General features: G+C 36.8%; 1 protein-coding gene across 4 annotated transcripts in view; it reads left to right on the top strand.

The window, feature by feature from the left end:
- LOC126088534 (uncharacterized) overlaps window positions 1-13,820 on the top strand; it is a 200,549-nt gene that overhangs the window by 36,573 nt on the left and 150,156 nt on the right. For all 4 annotated transcript variants that reach the window (XM_049906708.1, XM_049906710.1, XM_049906711.1 and 1 more), the window contains exons 2-3: window positions 11,384-11,491; window positions 12,753-12,962. In XM_049906708.1, the coding sequence (XP_049762665.1) occupies window positions 11,384-11,491; window positions 12,753-12,962 (318 nt within the window). The remainder of the gene's footprint in view (window positions 1-11,383; window positions 11,492-12,752; window positions 12,963-13,820) is intronic.

The raw sequence follows: 13,820 nt of genomic DNA, 5'->3' as shown, positions 1-13,820 counted from the left end.
GTAACACCACACAGTGATGCATTTACTGTGCAGGAGAACTTCATGAACATTCATTAATGGTGATGATCCCCAAATATGACAACTGTGAGTGTTCACTGCACCATTGAGCATAAAGTGTGCTTTATCACACCACAAAATGTTTGAAGGCCATATGTTGTCAACTTCAAACCTTGCAATAAATGTAAGAGCAAAGTCTACTTGAATATCTGCACCATGTGGCAAAAGATGGTGAATAATATTAAGTTTGTATGGATACCATTCACAGTTGTTCACAGTACTTTTCAAACAATGGACCATGGAATGTTCAGCTATCATGACACAGCTTGTGCACTTCTCGAAGATTGCACATCACATCCAGAATTCTCAGCCATGGCAAAAGTAACTTCTTCTACAATTTGTGGTGCAATTAGCTGTTGGCCTCTCTCGGGAGCAATTCCCAAATCACCATTTAATTTGAATTTCCAAATCATGTTCTTCAAGACCACTGCAGAAAGAGAACCTCTCTATATTCCCCTAATTTGTTGATACTCATGAAGAGCAGCAGCACTATTGCTGTTGTGATATAACAAGTAAGGTCCTGCTCACCTTTGCCAGATCTATGTTGTCTGTCTGCAACCATAACACACACTGATGTTTACGTTTCAGCACCACGTCAGTGTACCGATACTGGTGTCTAACAGGATACCACGACACTAACACTACTATTGTTAATCCATCAGTGCATCATTGATTTCTGTCTGCACTGGCTCAAGCAGTGGAAATTTAGTTATAACTAACCTGTACATTTAAGCGCATGTTATAAGATAATTTTTTATTACTTCTTAAATGAACATATGTTTAACACTTTTGACTTATTCCACACCCATTGCACCATTTAATCTATGATCTACGGAAGAAACACAAGCATATTCCTTTATTTGTAAATATGTATTATTTATTCTTGTTTCAGGAGCTGTTCTATGTCTTTGATGATCTCCTTACTGTGGAACTATGAAACAAAAACTGTATCTTATTCAGTTTAATCTAGGGTCAGTTTGAGAACATTTTTCCACACAAGCGACTTATCATTTGATGTCCCCCAATTCCCTCTTATATGCTTTCATCAATGTCAGTTTTCACAACTAATTGTGATATGCAGTATATACAAATCTTGCACTTGGCTGCTCATGGTGCCCCTCTCAACTTGGTGCCCCAAGCAGTTGCTTCTAATTACAATGCATTCTGTACAGAAATCTTACATTGTGATACCTCTCAGCTTGGTAGCCCAGGTGGCAGCTTGCATCACTTGGCATCAAACTGGTCCTGATCTACTCTAATCTAAGGTAGTAAATAATGTCTTCATGTTGTGTTATTACTAACAAAAGTGGCAGATGATCATGTACAAATATCTGCAATAAGTCAAGTTTATTTCTAAGGTTTTGCACTTTTAGATGGATCATGCTAAAATTTGTTTTGCTTCCTGCTTTGTTTGTTACCCTATGAGGTTTGCAATTTTCTGTTACAAGGATATCAATATGAACTACTTCAGTACTTAAAACTTACATCTTCTGGGTGTACAGCATTACATGGTATTCTAGTTTGATTTTATCAAGCCCAGCAGGAGTTGGAACTGGTCAAAATTTGAAGTTTCCTTGATTTGCTGGGACAGTTTGACTTATTTCTAACAACATGCAGTATTTTGATACTAAATATTGTTTTCCCCCACCCACTTAAATGCTGACTGTGTCTTGTGTAGCAGATTCTGTTACACTGACAAGAGCTGACATGTCACTCATCAAATTAATTTCTACAATCACTATTTCAAAGAAGCCAATGAACTATCCATCAGCTATGAAAAGACAATGAACATCATTTACAGTTTATCAAGTACTGAAACTGAGTGCTTAACTGTTGAGTTACTTGGTGCATACCTTGATTCCAAATTAACTTACGACAAACAGACAGAACATGAACACAGAAAGCTCTCATGTATTACCTTTTTATTGACTAAACTACTGACAGAATTTGAAGTTTCCCTGTTTTGCTGGAAGAGCTTGATCTATTTCTAACAAGATGCAGCATTTTCAAACTAAGTATAGTTTTCCCTAACCCCAACGCTGACTGTGTGTTGTATAGCAGCTTCTGGTACACTGACAAAAGCTGACATGTTGCTAGTCAATTCCATGCCTGCAAACAGTACTTCAAAGCCAATGAGCTACTGGTCAACTATGAAAAGAACATTGAACACCATTTTCAGTTTATCAAGCAGCGAAACTGAGTGCTCAGCTGTTAAGCTATTTGGTATATACCTTGATACCAAAATAACTTGGGACAAACACACAGACCACATATGCAGAAAGCTCTCACATGTTACCTTTTTATTAACTAAACGACAGACATGTGTAACAACAACTCTCTTACTTAACATCTACTATGCATTCTTTCATTGCCATCTGCAATATGGTATCCTTTTATGGTGTAATTCTGCAGTGGTCAAAAAATGTTTATGTGGCAAAAAGGCTATTAGGTCTATTTCTGGAGTTACAAACTCTAAAACCTCCTGCAGATCACTTTTTAAAGACTTCAAAGTATTGACAGTCCCATCACTTTTCATGTACTGTTACCTACCAAAGCTTAAAGAAAATTTAAACAACTACATCTCAAGGGAAGCTGTACACCAATATAAAACTAGGCAAATGAAATGGATGGATATGCCCACTGTTAGATTAAGGAAAACACAGTCTAATTATGAATGCTTGGGCATAAAATTATTTAATACTTCATCTTAAAGGTGCATTATGTCTCACTTAATGATTTTAAAATAAAAACTGAAGGAAAAGGTTTTCTACATATTTCAGAATTTCAAAACTGTTCTATGGATGACCTGAGATACTATACCTTAGTATATCAGTAGTTCATTTGATATTTCAGTATATTATTTTTTATGTACTGTAAAATTAAGAAATTGTTCTCTATTTTAAGTGCCATGTATTATTATTAGTATGTGTATTTTAACTGTGTCAACAAAATGTATTTGTACAATATATGTAAACTCCCTATGATGACACAGATGCATAAAAATGCTCAAGGATGGATCCAAATAAATAAATAAATAAATAAATACTGTAATAAACAGCTGCTGTTTTACATTTTTGAATTGTCTGCATGCTGAATCATATGTTGTTGTTGTTGTCGTCTTCAGTCCAGAGACTGGTTTGATGCAGCTTTCCATGCTCCTGTATCCTGTGCAAGCTTCTTCATTTCCAAGTAAATAATGCACCCTGCATCCTTCTGAATATGCTCAGTGTGTTCATCTCTTCATCTCCCTCTATGATTTTTACCCTCCACGCTGCTGTCCAATACTAAATTTTTGATCCCTTGATGCCTCAGAACATGTCCTACAAACCGATCCCTTCTCCTAGACAAGTTGTGCCACAAACTCCTCTTCTCCCCAGTTCTATTCAGTACTTCCTCATTAGTTACATAATCTACCCATCTAATCTTAAACATTCTTCTGTAGCACCACATTTCGAAAGCTTCTATTCTCTCCTTGTTTAAATTATTTATCATTCACATTTCACATCCATACATGGCTACACTTCATACAAATACTCTAAGAAAAGAGTTCCTGACACTTAAATCTGTACTTGTTAACAAATTTCTCTTCTTCAGAAATGCTTTTTTTGGCATTGCCAGTCTACATTTTACATCCTCCCTACTTCGACCATCATCAGTTATTTTGCTCCCCAAATAGCAAAACTCATCTGCTACTTTAAGTGTCTCAATTCCTAATCTAATTTACTCAGCATCACCTGATTTAGTTAGACTACATTCCATTATCGTCGTTTTGCATTTGTTATTGTTCATCTTATATCCTCCTTTCAAGACACTGTCCATTCCAATCAACTGCTCTTCCAGGTCCTTTGCTGCCTCTGACAGAATTACAATGTCATGGGCAAACCTCAGAGTTTTTATTTCTTCTCCAAGGATTTTAATTCCTACTCCAAATTTGTATTTCATTTCCTTTACTGCTTGCTCAATGTATAGATAGATTAACATCGGGGATAGGCTACAAACCTGTCTCACTCCCTTCCCAACCACTGCTTCTCTTTCATGCCATTTGGCTCTTATAACTGCCATCTGGTTTTTGTACAAATTGTAAATAACCTTTTGCTCCCTGTGTTTGACCCCTGCCACCTTCAGAATTTGAAAGAGAGTATTCCAATCAACATTGTCAAAAGCTTTCTCTAAGTCTAAAAATGCTAGAAACATAGGTTCGCCTTCCTTAATCTATCTTTTTCCTTAATTTATCTTCTAAGATAAGTCGTAGGGTCAGTATTGCCTCACATGTTCCAACATTTCTATGGAAACCAAACTGATCTTCCCCAAGGTTGGCTTCTACCAGTTTTTCCATTCGTCTGTAAATAATTCGTGTCAGTATTTTGCAGCCGTGACTTATTAAACTGATAGTTCTGTAATTTTCACACCTATCAACACCTGCTTTCTTTGGGATTGGAATTATTATATTCTTCTTGAAGCCAGAGGGTATTTTGCCTGTCTCACACATCTTGGTAGAGTTTTGTCAGGACTGGCTCTCCCAACACTATCAGTAGTTCTAATGGAATGTTATCTACTCCCGGGACCTTGTTTTGACTTAGGTCTTTCAGCGCTCTGTCAAATTCTTCACGCAGTATCATATCTCCCATTTCATCTTCATCTATATCCTCTTCCATTTCCATAATATTGTCCTCAAGTACATTGCCCTTGTATAAACCCTCTATATACTCCTTCTACCTTTCTGTTTTTCCTTCTTTGCTTGGAACTGGATTTCTCTCTGAGCTCTTGCTATTTTAAGTGGTTCTTTTTCTCCAAAGGTCTCTTTAATTTTCCTGTAGGCAGCAGCTGTCTTACCCCTGCTGATATATGCCTCTACATCCTTACATTTGTACTCTAGCCATCCCTGCTTAGCCATGTTGCACTTCTTGTCGATCTCATTTTTGAAACATTTGCATTCCTTTCTGCCTACTTCATTTACTGCATTTTTATATTTTCTTCTTTGATCAATTAAATTCAATATCTCTTCTGTTACCCAAGGATTTTTATCAGCCCTCATCTTTTTTACCTTCTTGGTCCTCCGAACTTTCACTATTTTATCACTCAAATCTATCCATTCTTCTTCTACTATATTTCTTTCCCTCATTCCTGTCAATTGTTCCCGAATGCTCTTTCTGAAACTCTCTACAACCTCTGGTTCTTTCAGTTTATCCAGGTCCCATCTCCTTAAATTCCCACCCTTTTTGCATTTTATTCAGTTTTAATCTACAGTTCATAACCAATAGAGTGTGGTCAGAATCCACATCTGGTTCCTAAATCTCTGTCGTACCATTATAGATTAGATTAGATTAGATTTACTTTCATTCCAATTGATCCGTAGTGAGGAGGTCCTCCAGGATGTGGAACATGTCAGAAAAACAACAATATATGACAAATATTTACAACTAAAACAAATAAGCTAATGTACCATTCCACAGGTCCCAAGTGGAATGATCGTCATTTTTTAATGAACACTAAGAGTCATTTTACAAATACTAATGCACTGAATTTAAAATAAAAAAGTTTATTTATTTATTTATAAGATAATACAACTACTGTAATACTTATTTACAATGAACACATTACTGCACTGAAATGGTGCAGAAGTTATGTTGTACTTATATACAAATCAGTTGGTTTTACTAAGAAATTCATCAATGGAGTAGAAGGAGTTGGCCACCAATAAATCCTTTAGGCTTCTCTTAAACTGAATTTCATTGGTTTTTAAGCTTTTTATGGCTGCTGGCAAGTTATTGAAAATGTGTATTCCTGAACAATGCACACCTTTTTGTACAAGACTAAGTGACTTTAAATCCTTGTGAAGATTATTCTTATTTCAAGTATTGATTCCATGAATTGAGCTGTTGGTTTGAAAAAGTGATATATTTTAATGACAAATTTCATTAAGGAATAAATATATTGGGAAGCAGTAGTTAGTATCCCTAGTTCCCTAAACAGGCTTCTGCAGGATGTTCTTGAGTTCACACCACAAATAACTCTTACTGCACAGTGATTAATGTCCACAAATATTTTATTGGCTGATCTTTCTAAGACTACACTTGATTTGCTATTTATTGCAATGTTTGTATCATTGGCAAACAAAACAAACTTGGCATCTGGTAATGTTACTGATGAAAGGTCATTGATATACACACGAAAAAGTAAGGGCCCCAAAATGGAACCTTGTGGGACCCCACATGTAATTAGTTCTCAGTTGGATGATGCCTGATAGCTTGATACATGTCTCTTTCCTAATAACACCCTTTGTTTCCTGCCAGAGATATAAGATTTGAACCATTTTGCAGCATTTCCTGTTATACTATAATATTCTAGTTTACTTAAAAGGATATTGTGATTTACACAGTCAAATGCCTTTGACAGATCACAAAATATACCAGTTGCCTGCAATTTTTCGTCTAATGAATTAAGCACATTTTCACTGTAAGTGTAGATAGCATTCTCAATATCAGAACCTTTTAGAAATCCAAACTGTGACTTTGACAGTATGTTATTTGAGATAAGATGGTTATAAAGATGACTGTACATTACTTTTTCGAAAATTTTTGAGAATGCTGGCAACAGTGAAATTGGACGGAAATTTGATGCTATTTCTTTATCTCCCTTCTTAAACAGTGGCTTAACTTCAGCATATTTCAGCCATTCAGGAAATATTCCACTAATAAACGACTGGTTACACAGATAGCTTAATATGTTACTTAGCTCAGAATCACATTCTTTAATTAACTTTGTTGATATTTCATCATACCCACTAGATGTTTTTGATTTTAAAGATTTTATGATGGACATTATTTCTGTTGGGGTAGTGAGGGTCAAATTCATATTATGGAAGTTGCTTGAAATGTCTGGTCTAAGGTAATCCATAGCAGCATCTACCGAACCTGACAACCCCATATTTTCAGTAACAGTTATAAAATGGTTGTTAAAAAGTTCTGCAACACTACACACATCTGTCACCAATGTATCATTTACTCTTAATGCTATTTATTCCTCTTCATGTCTGGTTCTACCGGTCTCCTCCTTCACTATATCCCATACTGTCTTTATTTTGTTATCTGATATGACTATCTTTTCCTTGTAATATATTTGCTTTGACATCCGTATTACAGTCTTTAATATTTTGCAGTATTTCTTATAATGTGCTATAGCATCAGCATTGGGAATGTTTCGGATTGACAGATACAGTTTTCTTTTTGTTTTACAAGATACCCCTATTCCTCGAGTAAACCATGGCTTCTTTGTAGACTTTGCTCTAACCTTGGTAAGTTTTGGGGGAAAGCAGTGTTCGAATAAGGTAAGCACTTTATTAGCAAAAATGTTACATTTTTCATTCATGCCATGAGCACTGTAAACATCAGTCCAGTGAATGTCTCTGAGGAGTGTCCTAAAATAATCAATTTTTGGCTTACTGATTACCCTCTTGAGCTCAGATTTAACAGATTTTACATCCTGTTCAGTATTAACATTTAACAGAAGGAACTGCATGTCATGGTCTGAGAGGCCATTGACTATTGGTTTTGTAATATAATTTTGTTCATTGGACTTTTCTATAAAGATATTATCAATGGCTGTTTGTGAGCAAGTGGCTATCCTAGTGGGGAACTTTACAGTGGGAATTAAGTTGAATGATAGTGTTACTAACTCAAATAAGTTCTTATTGGGACAGTCTTTAAGGAAATCTACATTGAAATCACCAGCAACCACTATTTCTTTGTTTTTGGTTGTTAAATGGGCCAGTAGAGCTTCAAGGTGGTTGACAAACAGATTAAAGTTACCTGCAGGTGCTCGATATACACTTAATATTATGAAGGATTTTTTGTGAAATTCTAATTCTGTTGCACATGCTTCCATATGCTGTTCTAGGCAAAATTTATGAATGTCTATGTTCTTAAATTTATGACAGTTCCTGATGAATGTGGCAACTCCTCCTTTCTCCATTTCTGATCTACAAAAGTGAGATGCTAACCTAAACCCTGCAACACAAAAGTTCTATACCAGTGGTCACATGATGTTCAGAGAGGCAGATTATGTCAGCTGGGTTTGAAGACTCTAATTCATCTATGCAGATAGTTAATTCATTAATTTTATTTCTCAGTCCTCGAATATTTTGATGCAATAAAGATAGCTGACATTTCTCATTGACTGAGTTAAAATTGGGTGGAGTTAAAATATCTGCTGACAGTTGAAAATTCTTAACCCATGGCTGTTTATGCTGATGTAATAAGCTGGAATTATGTTTTTTGATTTCTTTCTCAAACTGAAGATTTGTCTCAGCTCTAACCTCTCTTAAAATTTGCTTTCTTTCTGTCCTCCCTACCCTAAAAAAGGCTCTTTTCTGAATCCTATAACCACTGGTATTTTACCACTCATGACAGTGCCTCCCCCCTTTAACTTTCCTGCTATTTCCCCAGCCAATTTACCCTTCCCCTTCCTGTTGAGGTGAAGGCCATGCCTAGTATAATCCCACCTACTGAGAGAATCAACATGAACCACACCAATGTGTGATCCCGCACCTGACATGAGCAGCCGTTCCAGCTCCAAATTAACTCTCTTGACAGAAGAGTTCAAATGAGGTCGGTCATGGCGCCAAAGAACAGATACAAACTCAACACTAGTATGCCTCGATGCTGATGCAATCTTCTCCAGGTCACACTCTATACTGTACCCAGGATCTCTGTCAATACTGTTACCTGCCCCACCCACTATAACCACGGTGTCTTCCTTAGTGAAATCTTTGCAATGTGATCCTAAATCCTCTGTCACCTGCTCCAGACCAGCACTAGGTTTAAAAAAATTGGTGACCTGGTATTCTGATCCTAGTTCATCCTGCAAAAGTTGGCCAACACCTCTTCCATGGGAACTACCTAACAACAACACTTTCTTTCTAACTGAAAGCTTCCAGTGTCTCCAGGCCTCTTCCACATATACAACCTCCTTTCATGATTCTTAAACCAAGTGTTAGCAATGATTAAGTTATGCTCTGTGCAAAATTCTACCAGGCAGCTTCCTCTTTCATTCCTTACCCCCATTCCATACTCACCTACTACTTTTCCTTTTCTTCCTTTTCCTAACATCAAATTCCAGTCCCCAATGACTATTAAATTTTCATCTCCCTTCAATATCTGAATAATTGCTTTTATCTCATCAGACATTTCTTCAATCTCTTCATCGTCCACAGACCTAGTTGGCATATAAACTTGTACTACTGTGGTAAGCGTGGGCTTCATGTCTATCTTGGGTACAATAATGCATTCACTATGCTGCTCGAAGTAGCTTACCCACACTCCTATTTTTTTTAAATTTATTATTATACCTACTCCTTCATTACCCCAACTTGATTTTGTATTTATAACCCTGTATTCACCTGACCTGGAGTCTTTTTCCTCCTGCCACTGCACTTCATTAATTTCCACTATATCTAACTTTAACCTATCCCTTTCCCTTTTTAAATTTTCTAACTTACCTGCCCAGTTAAGGGACCTGACATTCCACACTCCGATCCATAGAATGCCAGTTTTGTTTCTCCTGATAATGACATCCTCCTGAGTAGTCCCCACCCAGAGATCCGGATGGGGGACTATTTTATCTCTGGAATATTTTATCCAAGAGGATGCCATCATCATTTAACCATACAGTAGAGCTGTAGTTTCCCCTTGCTTTCAGCCGTTCACAGTACCAGCACAGCAAGGCCATTTTGGTTAATGTTACAAGTCCAGATCAGTCTATCATCCAGACTGTTGCCCCTGCAACTACTGAAAAGGCTGCTGCCCCTCTTCAGGAACCACACATTTTTCTGGCCTCTCAACAGATAACCCTCTGTTGTGGTTGCACCTACGGGAAAGCTATCTGTATCACTGAGGCACGCAAGCCCCCCACTTCCGGCAAGGTCCATAGTTCATAGGGGGGGACTGAATAATATATATTGTTAGAATTTGAATTTTCTCTGCGTAAAATAAGTGTAGGTATTAGGATATACAAAAATACAGTATGACACAGGAGTAATAAAAAATTCATACTGCTCACATAATGAGTGATTAACCATTCATATAAAGTTTGCTTTAAAATGTGCACAGAGAGGTCATGTGTGAGTAGAGAAATCTTGTTAAGTAATTTGAACCCTCTAATATCCTTACAATTTGTACAGAAACCAGATGGCAGTTATAAGAGTTGAGGGACATGAAAGGGAAGCAGTGGTTGGGAAGGGAGTGAGACAGGGTTGTAGCCTCTCCCCGATGTTATTCAATCTGTATATTGAGCAAGCAATAAAGGAAACAAAAGAAAAATTTGGAGTAGGTGTTAAAATCCATGGAGAAGAAATAAAAACTTTGAGGTTTGCCGATGACATTGTAATTCTGTCAGAGACAGCAAAGGACTTGGAAGAACAGTTGAACGGAATGGATGGTGTCTTGAAGGGAGGATATAAGATGAACATCAACAAAAGCAAAATGAGGATAATGGAATGTAGTCGAATTAAGTCGGGTGGTGTTGAGGCTATTAGATTAGGAAATGAGACACTTAAAGTAGTAAAGGAGTTTTGCTATTTGGGGAGCAAAATAACTGATGATGGTCGAAGTAGAGAGGATATAAAATGTAGACTGGCAATGGCAAGGAAAGCGTTTCTGAAGAAGAGAAATTTGTTAACATCGAGTATAGATTTAAGTGTCAGGAAGTCATTTCTGAAAGTATTGGTATGGAGTGTAGCCATGTATGGAAGTGAAACATGGACGGTAAATAGTTTGGACAAGAAGAGGATAGAAGCTTTTGAAATGTGGTGCTACAGAAGAATGCTGAAGATTAGATGGGTAGATCACATAACTAATGAGGAAGTATTGAATAGGATTGGGGAGAAGAGAAGTTTGTGGCACAACTTGACCAGAAGAAGGGATCGGTTGGTAGGACATGTTCTGAGGCATCAAGGGATCACCAATTTAGTATTGGAGGGCAGTGTGGAGGGTAAAAATCGTAGGGGGAGACCAAGAGATGAATACACTAAGCAGATTCAGAAGGATGTAGGTTGCAGTAAGTACTGGGAGATGAAGAAGCTTGCACAGGATAGAGTAGCATGGAGAGCTGCATCAAACCAGTCTCAGGACTGAAGACCACAACAAGAACAACAACAATATCCTAGCTATTAAATGACTTTTATCTTTTATTATATGGCATAGAAATACATCTGTTGCTTTCTGTATTACAATATTTCTTCTGAATTTTAATTTTGGCTACTTCTTCTTTCTATAAATTAAAATATATCTGTATAAGGATCTGCACACTACTGTGGTTGCATTAATTTCAGGTAACCACGCTTGTCGTGCTGGCATTAATACCATGGCCTGGCCCTACTGTGTTTAAGATATCATGTCCACGCGATCATGCATCTGTTGTGCGGAAGGTTGTTCAGAAGGTAAGTAAAGGTTCTTTCTCCAGCTTACTACTTTCAGTGACAATGCATTTAATATTTATTTAAAACAAGAGACCAAAAGTGAATAATCATACTTTCCATGAGTTTAATAACTAAATATAATAAAAAACTGTGGGATCTGACACAAAATGTTGAAGTTGAAAGCTGACCTTCATGCTTTTGGAATTTTCCCCAAGTGTTTTCATGTATTATCTTTGTTTTGTTTTGTTTCTTTGTTTGGGATAAACTACAACACATTCACTCATTCCACTTTCTAATGTTACACATACACAAATGGATTAACTGAATTTGTATATAAAATAAAAATAAGTAAATTACCATAGGCGTATTTCCTCAGAAAGTTCACTACACATCAGTGACATACAAGGCAAATACTCCCCTATTATAAAATCATTTTATATCTTTATCAGCCGGCCAGGGTGGCCGAGTGGTTCGAGGCACTACAGTCTGGACTCGCACGACCGCTACGGTCGCAGGTTCGAATCCTGCCTCGGGCATGGATATGTGTGATGTCCTTAGGTTAGTTAGGTTTAAGTAGTTCTTAAGTTCTAGGGGACAGATGACCTCAGAAGTTAAGTCCCATAGTGCTCAGGGTCATTTGAACCATTTTATCTTTATAAAATCAAAAATAATAAAGAAAATAGCTTACAACTGAACATTGGCTCATGTTTCCAAGCATAATTTTTACCAGCCCTTCAATTTAGGTTACAAAAGTAATTCTACAGATAGAAAGATGCAAGTGATGTACCAAATAAAGTCTTGCTGGACTTAAAAAAGAAAAGTATATGATTTCTCTAACTATGTCAAAGTCTTTGAGATTTGTACATAACATTCTGAGTAGGAATCTAAAATGTTTAGCTTTAATGACACCCCTATTGGGCTGATAGTGTTATAAGTTCAAAAAAGAAGCAAAGGGTCATATTAGCAAATTGCATCACTAATCTCAGAATGGAGTCCCCCAAGATTCAGTTGGATATCCTATGACTTGTATTAGACATACATTTGCAGCAAGTTTAAGTATAAAATTAAGAAAATAAAATTAAACCTCTGAATTAAATTCTCATAAACATAGAGACATTGTTGATAATACTCAGCATAAAATATACAACCACTTTACTTTACTTCATTATTTTTATCAATATTTATCTTGATTGGATTCTTCCCTCATACCTGCATGCTGGGTTTTACAGAAAGTGATTTATAAAACAATGTGTCACAGTTTGCGCTTGTTTTTTATTTACAGAAATGGATACCAGTGTTGGAGAAATATCAAGTCTCAATCCCTCTCGAGTGTCCCTTTCATCCTGTGAGAGACATATATTGGCCTCAACAATCTGCCAAACAGCAACATCGGTCTTCTCAGTGGACATGTGGAATATGTGGGAAATCATTTTATGAAGAACGTTTTCTAGACAAGCATTTTGACAATAGGCACAAAAACCAAATTAATATGGTAAAATTTCCATTGAAGCCTTCATATATGTAATACTTCATACTAATGTGACTAGTATCTCAGAACAATGTGGATGGGAACTGCCATTACAAGATGTCCTTGGTTCTCACCACTCACACGGCCATAATTTACATTAATTTCTTCAGTCTCAGCGTTTCTTTTCAGTAACTATACCTTTCTGTGTGTTTCCTTTTAGTTTCCTACATCTTTTATTTTTTGACATGTCTGTTTTTCCCTGCCCCCCCCCCCCCCCCCCCCCCTCCCACCTCACCTGTCTATCACATATAATATACTTCACCTTTCCCTCTTACTGACTTTTGCATAATATTTTGCCAGTAATCTGTCTTCTTTGTTACCATATCTTCCACCTTGAAGCACTCAGGTTTTCAAATCTTGTCTGGCACAGTCCACAACAATTTGTCTCTCCTTCTCATCCTGCCTGGTATGTCTCACCTGACCCAGGGCTCTGGGTGACTTCTCCATAATTCCTCCCATTTCCTAAACCTCACTGTCCTTTTCCTTCACACTTCTTCCTTATTCTTCAACTGTACTGCCAAAAGAAGGAGCCATTGGCTTCAAAAGCTTGCAGGTCTCCTTAACATTTTATGTTTTCTCCTGCTGCCACTTGGTGAGTAGATTTTTTTGTCTATCCAATTACATTATATATTCAAAAATTGATTGTTTTCGGTGAAATATGTGGTTTATACCATACATTAGACAATATAATGACTTAGTATGAGGTTTATGGACTATGAGAAAGGTTTGACACTTGTAGAGTAAAATCTGTTGTTGTATTACTCTAGAACCAAGGAATAGAATCTACCTGCATCAATTTGTTGAAGAATATATACAACAAGA

The sequence above is a fragment of the Schistocerca cancellata genome, chromosome 6, assembly GCF_023864275.1.
Source record: "Schistocerca cancellata isolate TAMUIC-IGC-003103 chromosome 6, iqSchCanc2.1, whole genome shotgun sequence".
In the NCBI taxonomy this organism is placed as follows: domain Eukaryota; kingdom Metazoa; phylum Arthropoda; class Insecta; order Orthoptera; family Acrididae; genus Schistocerca; species Schistocerca cancellata.
The sequence above is the reverse complement of the archived record's forward strand: the minus strand, read 5'-3'. Positions and strand labels throughout refer to the sequence as shown.